The 21,926-nt window shown below is 54.8% G+C and overlaps 1 protein-coding gene across 7 annotated transcripts in view; it reads left to right on the top strand.

Annotated features, from left to right (window-relative positions):
* The window catches only part of Casz1 (castor zinc finger 1), a 152,360-nt gene that overhangs the window by 76,224 nt on the left and 54,210 nt on the right, over positions 1-21,926 (top strand). For 3 of the 7 annotated variants that reach the window (XM_070037340.1, XM_070037337.1, XM_070037338.1), the window contains exons 3-4: positions 9,068-9,119; positions 21,380-21,418. In XM_070037340.1, coding sequence (XP_069893441.1) covers positions 21,403-21,418 — 16 coding nt within the window. In that variant the 5' untranslated portion in view covers positions 9,068-9,119; positions 21,380-21,402. Of the gene's footprint in view, positions 1-9,067; positions 9,120-14,996; positions 16,049-20,817; positions 20,962-21,379; positions 21,419-21,926 lie in introns of those variants that run through there. The other 4 variants (XM_070037341.1, XM_070037339.1, XM_070037336.1 and 1 more) reach the window with 2 other exon arrangements.

Raw genomic sequence — 21,926 nt, 5'->3', positions numbered from 1 at the left:
TTTGCTAGTTAATTGGAGATCAGAGGCTCCAATGGGATTCATTGGCCCAAGCTGGTTTCAAGCCTTGTTTCTCAGAGCTCAGCCTCCTGAGTAGCGTGGATTACAGGTGTGAGCCATCAGCAGCCTGCTGATCTTTAGAGCCAAGAGCTTGAGTCCTGGCCACAGGCCCAGCCTGTCCTCTGTTCAGGGTGCCTCTGGTTGCAGACAGTTGTCACTTCTTGCTAACTGGCAAGTTGGTTGAGACCCCTGGAACAGGACAGAGGTTGGCCAGGCCTGGCTTCAGCCAGATACTCTAGAGGTACTCGAAGGAGCCCCTCTCGGGAGCCAGGGAGATGAGTGAGCACAGAGCTCCCTCAAGTAAGCAGCTGACGGCCAGGAGCCTAGCGGCAGGGAGAAATGGGGTTGGGTGGGGGAAAGCTGGGAGGCGGGGGGGGGGGGGGGAGCACGCTGGCCAGGGCAGGGCAGAGGCTGGAGGAAGCCTCAGAAAGGGCTGAGGCCTGGAGACAGACAGGAGGAATAAATGGAAGTGACAGGGTCAGGCCAGACCTTTGTCCTGCAGCCTGATTAGAGAGTCTGCCCTGGATTTCTGAAACTTTGGGATGTTGTCCGACAAACTGGAGCTTAATTCTGTCAGAGCGCTGGGGAGATTAGAATTGACATCCTGGGAGCACATTCCTGGCTGGGCAGAAATCCAGCCCCCGCTGGGAAAAACCTGTGAAAGCATGGCCAGCCCGTGGTGGCAGCGGGGGTGCCCATCAGCGCTGGTGGCCACGCCAGCCTTGGAGGTTTAGAGCCAAAAGCCTTTGGAAGGCTGGACTACAGACTGGAAAGCACGTGGAAAGAACAGAGGCTCTGCAGAGCCACCGGGAGACTGGATTTTTTCCTCCTCTCACCATGCTGCCTGGAGCAGAGAGCTGAAGTTTATTGAACCTCTGTGTTCACATCTGTAAAATGGGGCACGTATGCCTTCCAGCCCCTCAGTGTCCCTTTGTAATGAGGTTGGAGGCGCAGCTGTGGGAAGAAGGAGAGAAGAATGGGTCAGATTCTTGGTTCTTAGCCGCTGAGCGGCACCGGGTAGCAGGCAGTAAGTGCCCAGCAACCCCATGTGAACAGCCCCTGCTGCTGTGCCAGCCCATCAGCCTCGAGAAGACCGGAAGTGCCCCCAAGGTGGGCCTGGCCCAGTCTCTCCGAGTTCCCACCCCGTTTCTCTGAGAAACTCCCACCAGACTAAGCAAGCCATGGCCTGCAGAGAGGGTCTAAGGCCCTCAGACTCAGAGACGGGACCACAGGACAAGACTGAGGGCCAGACCCTATCACCCCAAACCAGGCTGTTTCCGGAAGAGCTGAGTAACCCCCTCCCCATTTCCCTCCTGAGTCTAATGACTTCTAAATATTGGTAAATATTTTGGCTAATGCAGGCTCTCGTGGCAGAGAGCAAAGCCGTCTGCAGTTCAGGACCTACAAATTATTTATTAAAGATCTGAGATGCGGCGCAATTATGTGGAAAGAACCCAAAAAAATTAAATAAATAAGTAACAAAATAAATAAATAACAGCCCCACTGGCCTCTTGAAGGCTTGGGGAGCTGCACACATGATTGCCGACTTGATGAAATCCCCCCGGATGTAATGAGCTGATTTTCTGCTGTTAATATTGCATCTGCTGATGAAGGATTCGTTAGGATAATGGAACGAAGCTAAAATATAAATGACTCCCTGTCAAGAAGCAGCTTTTGTTTGTTGATCTCCTGACAGTTCCCGGGCCAAGGCAGGGGTTGCTGTGTGCACAGGCATTCAGGAGTAGGCAGGAGAGGGGCGGGGAGGGGGGTGGGCAGGGAGCAGGAGATGAGAACGTAGGGGACCCCTGGAGCCCTTGGCCCTGGGTTACCTGAGGCTTTCCTTCTGGTTGGACTGCTCCACCTTGGAAAGCCCTAGAGCCCTGGGGGTGGGGAAGTCATGAAGGCAGAGCTGAGAGAGAAAAGCTTGTTGCTCTCCAGAGGCGGAGTAGCAGCAGAAGTTATCTGGAGATCCACGCTGGAGAAGAAAACGTTGTCTCTGTGCGCAGGGTAGCGGTGGTGGGTGGGACACAGAGTCACTGGGACTTGAATGGGGGGGGGGCGTTAAGGGGAGGCCCATCAAGGAGATCACGTGGCCTTCCTGAAGTGTGTGTTTACAGAGCTCTTCTTGCCCAGGGATGATAGCTCAGGTGGCAAATCTCATCCTTCAACTGGGTTGGAGGGACAGAAGGACCCTTTGGGAATGACCGCATTTTTCTACGGCTGGTTAGACTTATCTCACGCCGCTGCTGAGCTGAGACACCTTTCTTTTCCTGAGCCATGTCACAGAATCTGATTGTGGCACAGTGTGCATACTATGAAGTGTACCAGTGTGACCTTCATTGTGTGTTGGTATGTGTGCCAGTCCAAGGGCTTGAACTTAGAGCCTGGGAGCTGTCTCTGAGCTTTTTTGTTGTTTTGCTCAAGGCTAGCAGGACTCTACCACTTATGCCACACCTCTACTTCCAGGTTTGTTTTTTGTTTGTTTGTTTTTTGTCAATTCATTGGAAATAAAAGTCTCACAGACATTTTTGCCCAGACTAGCTTCAAGCCACAATCCTCAGATCTCAGCCTCCTGAGTAGCTAAGATTACAGGTGTGAAGCCACCAGTGCCCAGCTCCAATGTGTACAATTCAAGAGCATTAAGTACACTCATAGGAGTCTACAACCATCACCAATCTCTAGTTTCAGATTTTTTTTCCAGAAACTCCACACTCTAATATTAGCAGTTGTTCCCCATTCTTCTCTTTGTCTAGTGTCTGACAACCACAGATCTGCTTGTATGGACTGGCCTGTTCTAGATACACTTGGTATTACCAGAATCATGTATGGTACATTTTCCATGTCGTAGCAGGTATCAGGGCTTCCTGCCTTTTTTTTTTTTTTTTTTTTGGTCCAGTCGTGGGGCCTGAACTCTGGGCCTGGGCGCTGTCCCTCAGCTCTTCAGCTCAAGGCTAGCGCTCTACCACTTGAGCCACAGCGCCACTTCCGGCTTTTTTCTTATGTGGTGCTGAGGAATCGAACCCAGGGCCTCGAGCATGCAAGGCAAGTGCTCTACCACTGAGCCACCTTCCCAGCCCGGGCTTCCTGCCTTTTTATAGCTGAATAGTACTCCATGGTATGGCTAGATTTCCTGAGGACCAATTCCTCATTCATGGACCCTTGAGCTGCATCTCCCTTTTAACTATTGTGAATAGTGAACAATTTGTGTGTACAAATTTTTGTTTGAATCCCTGTGTTTCGTCTTTGGGGCTTATGCCTGGGAATAGAGTTTTTGGATCTCTCCCAGCTTTGTGTGCATGTGTGTATGTATGTGTGTGCACACACGTGTGCGTGCACTGATATGAGGGCTTGAACTCACCCTGCACTGTCTCTGAGGAGTTTTTTGGTTTTTGTTTTTGCTAAAGGCTAATGCTCTACCACTTGCGCCACAGCTCCACATCTGGCTTTTTGGTGGATAATTGGAGATGAGAGTCTCATGGACTTTCCTGCCCTGGCTGACTTCTCACTGTGACCCTCAGATCTCAGCCTCCTGAGAAGCTGGGCTTAAAGGCATGAGCCATCAGAGCCTGGCCCTCTCCGAGCTTTTTAGAAACAGGTGTGTAGAAGCTAATAGTAGCGCTTACTGGGCTAAGCATTATTTCTGCGGGTCCTTACATAGCTGGTGATCGGTGACAGGTGAGATTCAAAGTGGACTCTCACCAACTCTGCACTTATAACTGCGTTGTTTTATTTTCCTCATGCCTGACGTGGGGATCACACGCATAGTATGTGGGGCTCAGTAAATGCATGGTGATTTCTTTGGAGCAGGACTGGGAGAAAGCATGACTAAACTGGAAGAGGCGCTGTAGCTCAAGTGGTAGAGTGCTAGCTAGCCTTGAGCTGAAGAGCTCAGGGACAGCGCCCAGGCCCAGAGTTCAAGCCCCATGACTAAAAAAAAAAAAAAAAAAAATCAGTCTAGAGGCCTGCTCCTGCTCCTAACCCTGGACAGCTGCCCTGCCTTCCTCCGGCCTGAGGCTCTTTTCCCTGTGTGGGGACAGGCAGCCCGCTCTGGCTAGCCACCTCTGTCCAGAGCTAGCACCTGCAGGTCTGTGGTGAGCCAGAGGCCCCTCATTGTCTCCCTAACCACTGTGTGAAGATTTCAGGCTTCCTTTGACCTTTCTGTTTTGCCTGGTTATGCAGTGGTGTCCCACTGACACCAGTCCCCTGCAGTAGGACGGAGGGAGGAAGGGGGATGGGGGACCCAGGGGGAACTGTCCCCTGCCTGTGGCCTTTTTCTCCCCAGCCCTCCTCCCCGGTGGCACTTTGTATTCTCTCTCTTTCTTTTCCCCTCTATGTCTGTCTGTCTGCCTGTCTGCCTGTCTGTCTCTCATTCACACCCACTCTCTCTCTCTTTCACTCTTTTAACATGGTTTTCCTAAAAAGTTTTTTAATCAATCAAATTTGAGGCAGAAAATAGGTTTTGTCACGCCTGGTCCCGGGACAGTGTGGGCTCCTGACAGCTCTTCAATGAAGGAAGGAGGCCAAACAGAATATTTCTCCATGAAAGTGCCCGTTTCCATGACGCTGCCCCCTTGTTGTCTGTGCCCCCTCCCCAACTCCCCAGCTGAAATCGCCCCAACCCCTGTGAAAGGCCTGGCCAGGGAGAGGGGGGTGTGAGGATGGGGAAGCGGTCTAGGACAGCATGGGCTAGGGGGTGGGGAGCCAGGCAACCGGACAGCTGTCCCTGAGCCTCCTTGGCCTGCAAGGGCTGGGAGAAGGTAGGGTTGGAGGCAGCAGGCTGGCCCATTCTGCATCATCAGAGCCTTCCCGTGTATGGACGCTCCTGAGTCAGGTCCTGGCTCCAGCCAGAGGGGTCTGTGAGTGCATTGGACATCTTCAGGTCCTGGAACACTGGCCCCTGAGCCTCTGCAGCCTTCATTCTCCCCTCCCTGCCTCTCCTGGTCTGTCCCTTTACTCCTGGACACTGCCTTTGCCTTCCTTCTTAGCCTCCTCCTACTCCAAAATCTCTGCCCTCACAGCCTCCTGCTCCCCCCATCCAGAGCCCCCTGTCGGGGGGCCTTCAGCCTCTTCCCTCTTCCTCCTTCCCATCCCTATCTTTCACCTTCCCCTCTTTCCTACTCTTCTCACTTTCTTTTATAATTAATGATTAGTTTTAATTGGTTTGCTTAGGCAGCCTGACAGCAAATTAACAGAAAGCAACCAAGGGCTGCCAGGCTTGGGTGGCAGACCACTGTGCTTGCTCCGCTCTGGCCAGAGGAAGAGAGAGCCAGGCTGACCTAACAGACTCACTTCCTGGCCAGGGGGCTGGGCGGGCTCCAGGGAGGCCACGCCTCCCCTGGACAGGTGCAGCAGTCAAGGGAGGGAAAACAGCACAGGAGGCCTCCCTCGGTCAACTTTTGATGTGCTTTTGCTTTTATTCTCCTCAGTCTCCCTCGCACCATTTTTCAGAAATTACGACCCGGCCAGACACCAGTGGTTTATGCCTGTAATCTTAGCTCAGGAGGCGGAGATTTGAGAAATCACAGTTCAAAGCCAGTCTCAATTATCTACCAAAAAAAAAAAAAATGGCCAGAAGTAGAGCTGTGGCTCTAGTGATAGGATGCTAGTCTTGGGCAAAAGAAGCTCTGGGACAGTACCCAGGCTCTCAATTCAAATCCCGGGACCCGCCACCCTCCCCCCGCCACCCCCAAAAGGGTATAGGCTGGATAGAAGGTGGTGAGGGCTTCTGCTTGTAGTTTAGGGCAGCGCTTGATTTTCTTTTTGTTTATTTTTTTAACTTTTTCTTTTCTTTTCTGGGGCTCAAACCCAGGACGTTGCACTTGCTAGGCAAGCACTTTGCCACTGAGCTACATCCCAGCCCAGGATTTGCTTTTGAAACCGCTGTCCTTAGTTGTGCTATGGCTCATGGGGTTGGCAGTTTGACTTCTCTGGGGTCAAAGAATCTATTCTTCCACATGGACAGATAAGAGGTCAGCGAGGCTATGGTCACTGGGAGCTCTGCTGCCTGCCAACAGTCATTCTATGATAGCCTCTAAGCCCCAGGACCTGGCTCTTCTCCTGAGCCCTCAACTTTCCAGCCTCAGTTATCTGATCAGAGTAGTTATGATTAAGAATATTGGATGGATGGATGAATGGATGGATGATGGGTAGGTAGATGGTGGATGGATGGATAAGTGGATAGTGGATGGATGGATAGATGGATGGATGGATGGATAAGTGGATGGATGTGTGTATGTGTATGTATGGATGCATGGATTGTGGATGATGATGGATGGATGGTGGATGGATGGTAGATGGATGGATATGGTAGATAGATGGATGATGGATGGATAGATGGTGGATGGATGGACTAGATGAATGGATGGATAGATGGATGTATGGGTGTGTATGAGAGTAGATAGATCAATGATGGTAGATGATGATGATAGATGGATGGAAGGGAGGGTAGAAGGAATGGATAGATGTGAATGGGGATAGATGGGTGAGTGGTGGATGGATGGTTGGATGTGTGTGGATGGGTGGATAGATAGACGGATGATGGATAGGGGAGGGTGGGGTGATGGATGGTTAGATGGCAGATGGGTATGCTGAGATCTCTCGGACACTTTCTTCCATGACCTCTGAACATATTCTTTTTCTTTCTTAGCCTAGAAGGATTTTACTTAGCCTCCATCAGTAGGACCTCTATCCTGGAGTTTTCTAGTTGCTCTATACCTCCCCTCAGTCTGAAAGATTCTTTCCATGATGGGGTCAACTTTCTCATTTTCAGCTCCTCCTGGGGCATGTGGTTCACTCACTCACAGTGTCAAAAACAGCCCACCAGGTACAGCGAGGAATGGAGACAGTAAAAGATGCCCAGGAAGGAAAAGAGGAATGATGAAGTGGAAGCCTAGAATACACCCAGAGTCCCAGATACCCCCAAGAGACAATATCCATGCTGCTGTCAGCCAAGCTACCTGTCCTGGACAGGGGAGGGGAGGGCCTGTGGGGCAGGCTTGTCCGGGAGACCCGGATGTACACATCCCCAGCCCCTCCCCCGCCCTCCCTCAACCCCGACCAACTCTTGGAAAGTTTCCTCCCGATTGTTCTGTGTGATCAGATCTGCAAGTTGCTCTCTAAGCTTCTTGTCACATTTTGACTTAATGAAGTGCAACTGCTGAGGGATTTGGGTTCAGCGCTCCGGTCTCCCGCGCTCCCTTGTTGTCAGAAAACAGGGGTGGATGGGGACAGCAACACCGCACTGCAAGTCGTTATCATTCCGGTCAGTCTGTTTAACACAAAATTAAACAAAGAACTAATTAGTGCCTCATGAATTAATAAATGCACAGTTGCCGGGGAGGAGGGGAGGGGAGAAAAAGGTGGTAGAAGAGAGATATTGGAGTTGCGGAGTTGGGGGGCTTTGGGGGTTCAAGGGAGGCTGGCCCGGCCGCCTTGACAGATCGCAGGCAGGAGAACTTGGGATGGACAGGATTTAGATGATACTTCCGGCCGGAACGCGAGCCTTGCCAGCCAAGCCCAACCAGTGCCTTCCAGAGGACACTTAGGGGGTCTCCATGCGGGGCCTCCAAGGCCTAGACCACAGTCCTTTACTTCGCCCACCTCGCCTCTCCTCCCCAACTCCGTCTCTGACTCACCAGGCCTCGGCCTGCCTTTTCCACCTCTGCACGGACTCTCCTTTTTTTCCCTCTACTGCCCAATATCTCAGCCGCCCACCTCCTGCTCCCCCTGTCCAGGCCAGATGGAGGGCTGTCTGATGCCCCATGGGGCGGCCCTCCCCAAAACAATCTATGTCTGGGCATCAGCCCTTTCAAAACCTGTGTCTGGCAAGGTGAGCTCTGCCCTGGTGGGCACCCGTGCCCCAGGAGCCCAGCAGAGGCGGCAAATGCTGGCAGAGAACAGAGCCTTCCTTAAGAGGGCATGTCAGGTACAATTAGCATTATGTGTCTAAGTATGTCCTGGGAACGGGAGAGCAGGCCGTGGGACTGGGTGGCATTCCGGGAGTCCTGTACAAGGTCACCTCATTTCTCGCAATCCCCCCAATCTGATTTGGGGATTACATGGCCTAAGGAAATTGGTGTTATTCCTCTTGCATCATTGATAAGCCACGAGTGAGTGAGTGAGAGAGAGAGAGAGAGAGAGAGAGAGAGAGAGAGAGAGAGAGAGAGAGAGAGAGAGAGAGAGAGAGAGAGAGAGAGAGAGAGAACAGGGAGGGACAGGGACCAAACAGCAAACCTTCACAGCATCTGGTCTGGGTGGGCAGCCAGAAAGCTCCGTGCATCTTCCTTCAACAGACTTGTCTGTTCCACTTGAATTTGACTCCCTGAATTCCTGCTCTGGTAGAAGGTGTAAGCCTGAAAGCTGGGGCAAGTTGTACGTTGGGTAAAGAGATTTATGTTATCAAGAGATTTTCCTCACCCCGTATGGACCCCCCAGTGGGGGCTGGCATAACCCCAAGTGGAAAGTACTGTCCACAGCATGTGCCTATGGACCGGGCCTCCTGGTGCCTGGTGCTGATCTGCTCTTGTCCCTTCGACATGCACGTGCTCTAGGTAACTGCAGGGAGTCTACCATTTTTATTTCCAGGAGCCAGGAGATAAGAATGAGAGAGTGATTGACACTGTGTTCTGTCATTGTATCCCCTCTCTGTCACGATAGCTTCACAGGAGCCTGGGGGCCCGTGACCAGGGCCCCCTCTGTGTCCCCACTTCATCTTTCTCCAGGGAAGAGTTTGTGAAGCATGGTCTGACTACCTGGTTAGGGGTCTCACGAGGGCTGTACTTCCCTCTATTCAGTCGCTGCTACTTGCTGAATTTTCCAACTCTGGTACCTAAATGGGCCACAATCAGGGCTCACTGTGCACGCCTGAACTGCTGAGCCCCTCTGCCTGGCCCTAGAATCATCTGTCCTTCTACCTCTGGGTGACAGGGAATCCTGAGACACACAGAGATGGAGGGTAGGGATGCCATGGGCTTCCTCTGAAAATGCTAACAGGCTCCTTTCTCCCCCGCAGGATGGAGTGACCCCCCAGCTGTGTTCGAGGTACCTGCAGGACCTGCTATAAGGTAAGGCTTCAGCCCCTTCCCCGATCCTGTGTCCTCCTTGCTCCCACCCCCTGGCAGTCACCGATGGCCTGACAGACATGTCACCTTGGGCTGGGTTCTGTTGTGAAGTCGGGGAATGGGAGCAACTGGAACCAATCCTGCATGGTTCTTTGTGTTTGTTTATTTGTGCTAGTCCCAGGCCTTGAACTCAGGGCCTAGGTGCTGTCCTCGAGCTTTTGTTGCTTAAGGCCAGCACTCTTATCATGTGAGCCACAGCTCCACTTCCAGCTTTTTGGGTGATGAGGAGGCTCATGGGCTTTCCTGCCCGAGCTGGCTTCGAACCACAATCCAGATCTCTGAGTAGCTAGGATGACAGGCGTGAGCCACGGAAGGCGAGCTTCCTGCTTTCTTAGGCTGGAAGTGAGCTGGGGGTGTATGGATAACAGGCTTGGGTGGAGGCTCATGCTCCAGGCAGCGCAGGTAGCTGGGCACCGTGGTGCCTGGGCTCAAGCTACCTGGAGGACCCCACAGCTCTGTCTTCTCCCTTAGAGGCTGTTTCTCTGGGTCTCAAGAGCCCAGTGGCTTTCTCCTTCCTTAATCGCTGATGGGAAGGGGCCACCCTGTCCTGTCTTGCCCAGGGCTTCCCAGAGGCTGGGCAGTGGTCCTCACGGGCTGTCACAGTCCCCTGGTGGCTTGAGGAACCGCAGGGCCACCGGGCCTCGGCCCCAGGCAGTGCGGTGTCAGAGGTGACCGGTGGAACGCCAGTGTTATGTAAATAGAGGGGCCTGCCTGGCGGGCGAGCTGGCTGGCCGCAGCCATCCATCATCCTGGCTCTCGGCGGGGCAGGGCACAGACACGGCACCGTGCGCTTGGCTCCAAACCTGTTTGTTTTCCCTTTGTCTCTTGTGTTTCGGGAGGCCTCGGCTGCAACCGGCTCCGGGTTTTGTCCTGTTGCCCTCCTCCCGCTAGGGAGGATGGGGGGAAGGGAGGAGAGTCCCCCCCCCCCCAGGCTCCCACCGCGGCATCCCTTTAGGACTTCAAAGGCTCCCCAGCATTGTCTGCGCTGGCAGGCAGTGGCCCTGAAAACGTGATCAGAGGCGGCCCGGTGTAGGGCAGGCCCGGCCTGCGCCCTGCGCTCTTGCTGGGGCGCATGGATTCCTCCCTTTGCTGCCAGCACCACCCTGGTTACAGCACCAACTCCTGGGTCCTCCCTTGCCTGCCTTTCTCTTCCCAGGCCCCTTCCTCCCTTCTGGCTGCTCCTTCCAGGCATCTCCAGCCTCCACCCCTTCCTACCATTGGAAACAAACTCAAGCATCAAGGAAGGGCTTTCCAGGATCAGTTTCCCATACCAGGCAGGCCTTGCTCTCTTGCTTCTCTTTGTCCATCTGGGCACCACTGTTTTGTTTCATCTGTCCTGAAGCACGGGCCTAGATACCCTCCGTCCCCAGGCAACACTGCAGAGCAGACATCCTAGTCCTCAAAACCAGTTCCAGCGGCTTCCATTTTCTGGAGCAGACCTGGGAAAACTATTACCCTTAGCTTACTTTTGGCCACAGACTGTTGTTTGTTTGTTTTTAATAAATAAAGTTTTATTAGAAACAACCTTACCAGCCAACACCAGCAGCTCATGCCTGTAATCCTAGCTACTCAGGAGGCTGAGATCTGAGGAATCATGGTTTAGAGCCAACCCTGTCAGGAAAGTGTGTGAGAACTCTTCTCTACAATGAGCCAGCAAAAGGCCAGGAGTAGAGGTATGGCTCAAGTGGCAGAGCACCAGCCTTGAGCAAAAAAGCCAAGTGAAAGTATGAGGCCTTGGGCTGGGAAGCTGGCTCAGTGGTAGAGTGCTTGCCTTGCATGCATGAGGCCCTGGGTTCCATTCCTTAGCACCACATAAGCAAAAAGAAAAAAAAAGCCGGAAGTGGCGCTGTGGCTCAAGTGGTAGAGCGCTAGCCTTGAGCTGAAGAGCTGAGGGACAGCGCCCAGGCCCAGAGTTCAGGCCCCACGACCGGACCCAAAAAAAAAAAAAAAAAGTATGGGGCCTTGAGTTCAAGCCCAAGTATGGGCACAACATAAAGAAAAAGAAAGAAAGAAAGAAAAGGAAAGGAAAAAAAAAGCATGTTCATTCATTTTCAGATTGTCAGTGGCAGAGTAGAATGGCTACATCAGAAACTCATCTACCAAGCAGGAAATATTCATTAACTGGTTCTTCACAGAAATAAGTTTACTGGCCCCCACCTTGCAAGGTCCCTGTTCTCATCCTCCCTCTCTCATCCTCCCTCTTTGTCATGTTTGGGTGTGCAGTTCCCTGCCATGCAGTGCACCCACGGCCGTCATCCAGAGCCTCATGATGGGGCACAGCAGGCCGCATGCAGCCCCGGTCTGTTACAGAGGCCCTGTGCCTCTTTTCCTTAGGACCTCCTTCTCTGCTCGGCTCCTCCTTCCTGGAAGTCCTAGCTCTTCTCTTCTGCCAGCTCTAGAGTTCTTTCTCTCAGCCTCCCTGTGTTTTTCTCCTGTTACCTTTTTGTTGTTGTTGTTGGTTGTAGGTCTTGAACCCTGGGTCTGGGCACTGCCCCTGAGCTCTTCAGTTCAAGGCAAGAGCTCCACCACTTTGAGCCACAGCGCCACTTCCGGTTTTCTTGTGGTTAATTGGAGCTAGGAGTCTCACGGACTTTGCTGCCCAGGCTGGCTTTGAACCACGATCCTCAGATCTCAGCCTCCTGAGTAGCTAGGATTACAGGCTTGAGCCACTGGCACCCGGCTCTCCTATCACCTTTAACTAACTTCAAATTGGTGATTTCTTTTTGCCAAGAAATGGGGTCCTCCTTTGCTCCCTCTGAATCTGAGCCCTTGGGGAGGGTAAGGCCCCTGATTCTAGGGACCTGTAAAAGAAGATCAAGCCCCTGTGGGTAGGCTGGGTAGTGCTGGGTTTCTCACGTCTGTTTCTAAGCCCCTAGGAAGGATCTCAACCTCTCTGAGCCATCTTCTCCATCTGCAAAATGAAGTCCTGACCGCCATATGCTGCAGGCTGTGGCAAGGAGGACCTGGGTGCTGGAGGAGGGGGAGCAGCCAGGAATCTGGCAGCCAGGCTGCAGTTCTGGCTGAGAAGGCTCTGGAGGTCACTCAGTGGGCACTTGCTCTGTCTAGAGTCCCCTAGTGTGGCACCGTGACTGGGGACTAATGTGGGAGCCAGGCTCCAAGCCCCAGAGAAAAGGCAGACAGGGAGGGGGGGAAGAGAAAAAGGAGCATTGCACGGCCAAAGTCTGTGCTGCTCAGCTCACTGGCTGCCCTCTTCTGCTGGCTCTGCCATCGTGGAGACGCCTGGCCTCTGACCATCTTTCCTCCCCTTCAGACCTTCTCTCTGCACCCCTTAAGTTTCTCTCCCTCCTGGCCTTCCCACCACCCATGTCACCACCACCACCCCCAACTCAAAGCTCCCTCTCTCTCTCTCTCTCCCTCTCTCCCCCTCTCTCTCTCCTTTTCATCTACTCGGAAGGCTTTACTTTACTTCCTTGTCACCCTAATTGATTGCATTAACCTTTCAGCGTATTGGATTTCCCCGGCATCGTGCAGAGAGCCCTGTGCAATATGCTTATAATCTGAGCCATAATGGACAGTTTGCAGTCAACAAGCCCCTTCTCCCATAGGCCCCGTTGACATCTCTCTTTCCCAGGCCACCCTGGCCACTTCCCTGGCTGGCAGGGGTGGGGCAGTGCAATGGGACTGGAAGGAAGTGGACATACACTTGGACCTGCTGATGTATTCCCCTGCCTCTCCTCTCCCTCTGGCCCTGCCTGGGGCCTTGCATCTCCTTTTCCAAGCTCCCTGGCCCAGTGCCTGCCCAGCCTTGGGTCTTTGTGAGTCCTCTTGGCTTGGCTTTCTACTCCTGGGGAACTTGAATAAGTAGCTGCTGGGGCTGGCTTGGAGTTTGTGAATGAGAGCTCCTTATCCCACTCAGATGACTCTCCGCGCAGACCGTCCCCGAGAGGGAGACATCTCTGGTCCAGACTGGCTTTTGAGGTGATGGAAAGGGCTCTGTGGACTTTCTAGAAGCTGCGCCACTCCTGGAAAAGGTGTGGAGGAAGCACAAAGAAGACAGGGGGAAGTAAAAGAACACAGTCAGGGCTGGCTGGGGGTGAGCCAAGCAGCAAGGACACTAGGTTTCAGCCCCGTCTCCTGTGCTCAGGTCAGCTTCGTGGGATTTCAGTTGTTGGTGGGAGATGTCGCTGGGTCTTCATTGACCAGACCCAGCTGAAAGGTGACTGCGGAAATAAAGCAGTAAACCGGGAGAAACCTCCATAGGGCAGGGGAACAGTGGAAGGGAGCGAGGGAAGAAGATTTGGTAGGACCTGACTCCTGGATGTGCACCTGTGAGTCCAGCAAGAGGCAGAAGAGCCAGCCCTAGGCCAGCATCATGGTCCTGGGAGCTCAGCCCCAGGCTGACTTCAGCCCATCAGTCCTGACCACAGCCTCGGCCCAGCAGCCTGATAGACTGAGGCGTCACTCACGATGAGACAGGATGTCAGGTTGAATACATTAGTGTCAGGCTGGAGGAGCAGGACCGAAGCTCCCATTAGCCCTGGTGGTACTTCCTCTCTCCCACTCGGTTCTCTCTCCAGCCCTTTGCCCGTCGTCTTCTTCTGCTGACCACCCCCACCTCCGTCCATCACTCCATCAGCTCCAAAGGGCATGCTTTGGCAAGAGAGGGCTAGACCTCGGTCCTTCCCCTCCTCTCCCAAGGATTTTGGGGGTGGGCAGAGGGCACGGCAGGGAGAAGGCAAGCAGCGAGTTAAAGTTTGTGATTGTCAGTGTCAGAAGATGCTAAATAACCCTGTAACTAGTATGAAGGTGAATTCACGGTCTGCTGCACACGGAGAATATGAATGTCTGCGAGACGGGCAAGTGTGCTGCCCGGGAGTCCGCCTGCCACGGTGGGCAGCCTCCTCCCCGGGGACCAGAGGGAGGCAGGAGGAGGCCATGCACTTTCCCACCCCTGCCAGGGAGCAGCTGCCCAAGAGCCCCCGCCAAGCCCCTGGAGGCAGCTGAGCAGCCTGACAACCTGCCGGCCCTAGCCACGGACCCACGGAGGCATTCGTGAGCCCCAGCAGTGTCTGCTCACCGATCCCAGCTCGGGCATGATGCTGATTGACAGCGGGCCCTTTATTGAGCACTTACTTTGTGCCAGGCCGTGTGCCCTAGCCACAATGCCAGGGTTGCAATTAGTCCTCCCTTTTCTCCTCACTCTCCTCTTTTTCATCACCACTTTGTTGAAAATAGAATCCTCACACCATAAAATCCACCCTTTTAATAATACAAAATTCAGTGGCATTTAGTGTATTCACAAGGTTGTGTTAACCATCACCACTATCTGTGTGTGCGTGTGTGTGTGCGTGTGTGTGTGTGTGTGTGTGTGTGTGTGTGTGTGTGTACAGGTACAGAGGATTGAACTCAGGGCCTGGGTGCTGTCCCTAAGTTTTTGCTCAGGGCTGGTACACTACCACTTGAGCCATAGCTCCACTTCTGGCATTCTTGGTATTTAATTGGCCATAAGCATCTCACAACCTTTTCTGCCAGGGCTGGCTTCGAACCACGGTTCTCAGATCTTAGCCTCCTAAAATCACCACCATCTTATTTTTATAACATTTTCATTCCCCCAGAAAAAAACTCAAGACCCTTTGTCGCTCCCCACCACCCCAGTCCCCACAAACCTAGGCCCCAACTCGTTTAGGTGGGAGGCTCCAAGAGGGCTGGTGACTTAAAATGGCCCAGCCTGTGGATGATAGAACTGGGATTTGAATCCAGATGGAGAGACTCCAGAGCCAGGGCTCTTGTGAGAAGATGGTTCGATGTCCTGGCTGCTTAGGCCCGCCACCCCCACCCCCACCCCTACCCAGCACATGTTTCTGACGGTTTGGGCTTGGGTCTGTACATGCCCCATCCAGACACATAGCCCAGGCAGCAACACGCATCTCTCCTCTCCCCAGGTACACCAGAGACTGTGCAGAAAAGCTTTCCACACACCTCTCCAGACTCAGCCAACCTCCCCTCCCCTTGACCCTCCCCCTGCTCACCTCCACAGCCATGTTCTTGGGAGGTTGGCTGGGCACAGGAACTGGAAGCAACCAGACAGCCCAAGTAGCCAATGAGGCTTAGGTGGTTTGGGAGTTTTAAAAATGAGAAATCCCCGTGTCTTGTGATAATTGTAAGTGAAATCAAGTGCCAACACAACATTCCAGAACAGGTCCCTGCCCAAGTCAGGGCCACGGGCAGGGCTGTACCCACAGAGCAGGCCCCCAGCCCCGTTCCCTGTGTCCCACCCACCCTGCGGCCTCCCTTGCCTTTCTCTCCTGCTCTTTGGCTTATCTTCTGCTGTGGCTCACCCATTTTTAGTCCCACCTGCCTTTCTCTTCTCTCACACCCCACTGTCCCACCCCAAAACTTAAAAAAAAAAGAAAGAAAAGGAAACAGCTTGGGCCGCCAGGCTCTTGCATTTGCAAACTTTAGGAATTAGTGTGAAACTGTCTCTGCGCCTGATAAGAGATAAATGCGAGGACCAGAGACAAAGGGAAAAGTAGCCAAGAGAATGACTCTGTTGGGTTGAGTGTGGGGTTGTTTTTTTTTTTTTTTCCTCCTTCTTCTCTCTCCTCTAAAGCGGAGGATCCGGCCCGGCCAGTTTGGATATTTATTAAGAAAAAGCCAAAGATAATTAACTTTTTTGTTTTTGTTTTGTTTGCGGGTACCTCCCCTGCTGGCACTCCTGGCTGCCTGGAGGATCAGACTTGCCTGCTGCTCTCTGGGTGTTGGGCTGCCGGCAGGTCTGTGCTGACGCCCCGAGTCTGCCGGAGCCATCAGCTGCCCCCCACAAACCACCTATCTTGGTTTTAGACCCCCATGCCACCACCGATGCCACCTCCCCCGGCTCTCCTGACTCACAGAACACCCTTTAGAAGTGGGTAAGTGGTGTGGGGGAGGGGTTACTGTTGGGATTTTGGCTAGCATTTCCCTTAAGGGGGGGGGCATTTAAGAGTAACTCCCCAAGAGGGGTCACTCCTTCCTGCCGGCTAGCTTCCCAGGAGCGGCAAAGGGCTGGACGCATTGGGTGAGCCTGATTTGAGCCTATCCCAGGAAGCTGGTACTCTGCCAGGACCTATGGTTCCTGGAGATGCCTTGAAGAAGACTTTGGGACACAGAACCCCTCCTGTGGTGTCCGGCTACCCTCAATGCCCGGCTTGTGCAATTCCCATCTCTGATCCAGCCTAAGCTATCGGGTCCCTGCTGATTGGTCAGAGAGTTGGGGCTTGGGCAAGTTGCTGACTATATCTGATCAGCTGCCCTGGAACTACACCGAGTCCTGACGCCAAGCAGTGGCCTGAGCCCAAGCCTAGCTCATAGGCCAAGAAGATGGCCCTAAGAATTAGTGACCTTCTGGGGGGTAGGGCGGTGGAGGGGAGCAGAGCTGAGGGCAAACTCAGAAGCTCTGTCAGCCAGGAGAATGAGAAAGGTTGGCAGCCAGAGCTGGCTGGGGGTAAGGGCACGGATCGCTCCTTGTTAGACTAGTGTGCCTTGGCCCCTCCCCTGCCAGGTCCCTCTTCTCTGTAGCCCTGGCTTCATCCCAGCTGGGCAAGGAGACAGCCATTGAGAGGATCGAAAGGTCCCTCCAGGTGAGAAAGCTGCTTTGGAAGTGGACGTAGAAAGGAAGACATTTTTCAAGGATTTTGCTGGCCTTTTTTTTTTTTCTCTGAAATATAAGGATGTGCAAATTTTTTTTTTTGGTTTCAATTTAGCATTGGAGAATTTTATAATTTAGTAATTAAAATCTCTGATAGGCTTTAGAAATTGCGGCTAATTGAATTTAATGGGAAGATGATTTTCAATTTTATTTGATTACCGGGACCCCTGGCATCGGTATTTATGGGAAAAAAATGGGAAATGTGCTGTGTGGGCTAAGATGGCATAATTGAATTAGGGATAATCGGATTTCTCCGTCATGAATTTCACTATAATTTTCCTATAATTTTCCATTAGATATCTAGTTTACAAATATTCACAAAGAAATGAAGCTCTTTCGGAATGGAGATTGCTGGCTAACAGGATTATGGGCCGAGCGGCCGTGCCAGCCCCGGCCCTGCCATAATGCAATCCCTGTGTCTGCCTTACACTTAGCGTGGCCTCGGCTCCTCTCTTCACCACCCACCCTGCTGCTCCTTCCTCCCCTTTGTTTTCTCCTCATCCTGGTTTCCCCCCCAGTTCTGACACCCGCCTGTCCGTGGCCCATGATCTTGGCTGTGTGGGAGCCGAGCCCAGGCCCAGGCCATGGCGCTTCGGTTCTGCCCTCTTGTGCCCCCCCCCACTCCTCACACTCCCACACTTCCGGTCCATCCACACTGTGGTGCTCCCTGACCCCCTCCTCCATCATCTGCCTGAGGAACACACTCACACACAAACACTCGGGCTCCCTCGCAGGTGCGAACATGCTTGTTCTCATGCACACGCAGTCTTCTGGCCAAGGCTTCTGTGCCCTGGCCCAGTCGCCTTGTCTCAGAAGGAACCAGTTTATTGGGATCCTGGGGTGGGGTGCAGGAACAAAAGGAGCTTTGTTCAAGTTTATGTGAAAGTTACCAATTCAAAATGAGAACAGATAAAGCATGAGATACCTGGTGTGTAAACAGGTTGGTGAGTGAGAAGGCCTGGGGCTCGGGAGGGAGAGAGAATGAGTGGGCACACTGGGGGTGCAGAAAGACGGAGCCAGGGTGGCAGCTTGACTGGGGAGAGGGGGTGATCCTGTGGGATACCTGGGTGGGTGCGATTGCTTTGGGTGTCTCCTGCTCTACTCTTTTGCGCTTGAGGTGGGTGTTGTAGCAGGAGCGGAAAACTCTAAGCCAGGGCCTGGAGTCCAAGGGGAACTGTAGCATTGGGTGTTCCATTCCCTGAGTACAGGCAGGAATCGCCTCATCGGGGCCCGGCCTCTGAATCTCAGAGGTGTCTCACATCCGGGTCAGCAAGGCAAAAGTGGGTCTTAGTCCTAAGAGACACTTGAGCTCCAGCTCTCTGCCCTTGGTGTGAGCACATAGGCAGAGGGAGAGATCTAGGGACTTTCCATCACACAGCCTTGACGCCTCGGCCTTCTGCTTAAACCTCAACTCCTAACATGCTAAGTTGGCCTCCGTGTTTTGTTGTTTGTTTGTGTTTTTGCTTCTCTGATCTATTCACTTCCCCCGAAGGCTTCCTGCTCTGCGGCAGGGCCTGCTCTGCCTGTGGTGGCTGAATTGTGGCCCCCGATCTCCAGGCTGCCCACACCTCTCTCCACCAAGGGTGGCAACATGGTGGCGCCTCTGGATGTGCTGTCTTCTCCCAGCTTTCTCCAGCCTGCCCTGTCAGCCACTCCTTGCCAATCCATTTGGCCCTACTTTGGGAAATGGAAGGAAAGATGCTCTCTTGTCTGCTCTTGTCTTGACCTTGCCTCTTGACCCCTCCTCAGGGGTCAGCCCTGCCACTATTGACAGGCGCAGAGGGATATTCGGAGCCAGCCAGAGTCTATGTAGGTCTCTGAAGCAGGGGGTTCCTCATCTGTGCAGGTATCTTCAAAGAGACTCAGAAATTACCCATCCATACCTGGCATCAGGCTTCCTTCTACATACCTAGAGGCCCGCAAGGGAAGCAGAGGCGCAGAACTTGGGTATGGGGTTGCTTTACCAGGCAAAGCTGTAAAGAGCAAAGTCTTGCTTTGGGGAGTCCTGGGTGGCAGCCCTCACAGGCACGCATGTGCGCTAAAGTACCTCTGGACACAGATGCGCCCCTCCACGGGCCCAGTGAGGCCTTTGGGGGAAACTGTGGATTTGGTTTAAAGACTTCTGTTCCCTTATTCAGGGTTTTAGGCTCAGTAAAACTGGACCTCTCCAGCTGTTGTTTGTACCTAGGGATGGGGGTGTCCTGGAGACCATGTGGAAGCCAGGAATAGGGGGCTGCTAAGAAGGCATGGGGAGAGAAGTGGAAAGAGGGAGGAGCAGCGTTGCATTCTTTGTGAGGCCATTTAGAACTAAAGAACAGTCTGAAAGAGAGAAAAAGAGGGCGAAAGTAGGAGAAAGAGTAGATTGTTAACTCCCTTGATGTCTTTGCCCCAAGGCCTCTTTGGGCCCCTCCCTTTGCAAAATAGAAATATTGCAAAAATAGGCCAGCGCCATTTTGCTGAATGCTTCCCAGACCAGGGAGAGCCTGGCCCTGCTCTCCCTGGACGCAAAAGGCGGTGCGGCCTCTTCCGAAACTGGAGGGAAGGAACGGAAGGGAGAAAGACCAAGGCAGCCATCTGGGTCTCCTAGGGAAAGGGAAAGCTGGGAGGGGGGTGGTGGCAGTACAACCCTTCCCGGCCCTACTCCCCACAGGGAGCGCTCCTTGCCCCCTTCCAGGCCAGATGGATAACTGGGGCCATTAACGTTTATGGCTACAGCAAGGGCTTCTGGGGCTGGTGAGGTACAGCTGAGAGACATCTCTGGGCTAAAGGAAGAGTTAAGGAGAGACACAGTGGTCCAGTCCCAGACTGGCAGAGACAGGAAATGAGCACCGATGGCAGAGGGGACCCCGGGGACAGGACCCTGGCCCTCGGGCTGAGGGGCGCTGGGTCCCTGGCAGCGGCCCCCAGGGACCAGGTGGAGGGGGCGGGTAATCGATGGCGCGGATCGGTGGGTGGAGAGGACCGTGCGGGGAGAGGAGGGAGACGGAGGGCGAGGGGCCGTGAGGGAGGAAGGGGCGCGTCGGGCAGGGCTGGTGGCCCCACTTCAGGCTGGAGGAGGAGGGAGAAAACCCGGGGAGCACAGTCGTGGTCTCCCGGAGAAGCGCCCGGCAGCAGGCGCGGAAGGGCGCCGAGGCCCATTCCAAAGGCAAAACCAGAGCAAGGCGATGGAAAGCCCGGAGTGCGTCCCCGGGCGCGCGCGCACGCACGCGCGGGCGCTCCCCGGAGCGCGTGGCCGGCGCGGGGCAGCGCGCCGCCGCCGCCGGGGAGCGGCCCCGGCTGACGTGCGACTTTCCCGGACACGCCCAGCCCCGCCGGCCCGGGACTCCTTTCTTCCTCCAACTCCCAGAGACAACAGCAAAATGACGGGCCCGGGTTGTGCGTGGAGGGAGGAGGCAAGCCCTGCATCGATACCCGGAGAGCGCCTTGCCGCGCGTGGGCTCGCACCTGCCCACTCGCCCGCGCGCACGGAAAAGTTTGCGCCGGCGGGTGCGCGCGCCGCGGCCGTCCGTCCGCGCTCGTGGAGCCGGAGCGGCGCGTGCCAGTGGGCGCGCGCGCGCGCCCGCGAGGGGCCGGCGAGAGTTGGCGCTCGTGCTCGAGCCCCTCCCCCCAGAGTTCCCGCCTCCCTCCTCCCGGAGTCAAAGGTTTGGGGAGTCACGGAGCCAATAAGGCCGCCCGACAGTCCGCCTAAGCCGGGTTGCGGGGCCGCGCGCAGGGGGGCTAGCGGGGGAGCGAGCGTGTGAGGCGCGGGGCCGCGCGGCGCGCTCTGGACGCGGCGCGTGCACGCGCCCATTCACCTCCAGCACCGCGCCGGGCTGGACGTGCGTGCGTGCGGGCGCGCGGGCGGGCCGAGTCTGATCTTTCACCTGCCGGAGCCGCGCGGGCCCGGCGAGGGGCGGTGCCGAGGCCGCCCTGCCAATCACCTCGGCGCCTGGCAGCGCCCGGCCGCTCCCGCCCGCCCGCCCGCCCGCCCGCTCCCTCCTGCCAAACTGTTACCCTGAGTGTTACCGTCAGGAGCAATGACATCAGGGTTTTAAAACAACTTGTTATTCGGGGAGTAATCAGTTGCAATTAGGCATTAATTAAGTATTATGAAAGTTGATTATTTAAGTGAATTCGGCTTTCGACTCTCCGACTATGGTGAGTACCGAGAGCGGGCGGGGAGGGCCGGGCCGGGCGAACACGGCGGACCCCCCCCCCCCTCGCGGAGTGGCGGGCCGGGGTCGGGGCCGGGGGAGAGGCCGGGGTGGGGGGGCGCTCGGCCTCGCCAGCCGGGTCCCCCGGGCCGCCGCCGGGTGGATCGCGGCCACCCGCCGGGTGTAGGGAGCTCGGAGCTGCGGGGAGCGTGCGGGCGGGCGCAGGGCGCAGGGCGCGGAGCAAACTTTCCGGGTCCGATCGGGGCCCGGCCCGGCCCGCGCCCCCCAAGCCCGAGATGCGCCGGGGCCCGCCGGGGAGGGACAGCGGGCCGGCGGGACCCGCGGGCCGGCGAGACACTAAACACCTTCTCTTCTCTTCTCTTCTCTCCTCCTCCTCCTTCTTCCCGGGCTGTTCCTCGAAGAGTTTGGGACCAAGGAGCGCAGAATGGATCTTGGAGCAGGTACGGCCGGTGGGAGCCCACGCGAGGCTCTTTCGCTTTTCTTTCGGCTCTTTGACGGAAGTTCTTCTTTTTAGCCCAATGAGCTGGCGGCTGAGCGGGGTGGGGGTGCGGGCCGGCGCCGGGGGGTCGGGCCGCCGGCCGCCGCCGTCCCTGCCCTCCCTGCTTGCTTTCTGGATGGCGATATTGTTATTATTCGCTACTTGTTTAGTGACTGTGACTAATTTGATGCTTGTCATTATGAAAGAACCGAGAGGACTGGGAGCTGGGGGGGGGGGGCGCCCAGAGAGAGGATTTAGGGGGTTTTGGTGGGAGTTTCTGTTCTCCATGGTTTGTTTGTTTTTTTTTTTTAATACATATATGTCTTTCCCATTTCAAGGCTCCCTGTGTGTCTAACCTATGGGGTGTGTGTTTTTATTTTATTTTATTTTTTTAGTAGGGGGGTGGTTTAGTTTTTGAAAGCAGCGTCCTGTTGGGAAAGGTGGTTAGTCTGGTTTCGGGGCGACTGTCT

This window comes from Dipodomys merriami, unplaced genomic scaffold, assembly GCF_024711535.1.
Source record: "Dipodomys merriami isolate MVZ:Mamm:240054 unplaced genomic scaffold, mDipMer1.0.p SCAF_28, whole genome shotgun sequence".
Taxonomy (NCBI): Eukaryota; Metazoa; Chordata; class Mammalia; order Rodentia; family Heteromyidae; genus Dipodomys; species Dipodomys merriami.
The sequence above is the reverse complement of the archived record's forward strand: the minus strand, read 5'-3'. Positions and strand labels throughout refer to the sequence as shown.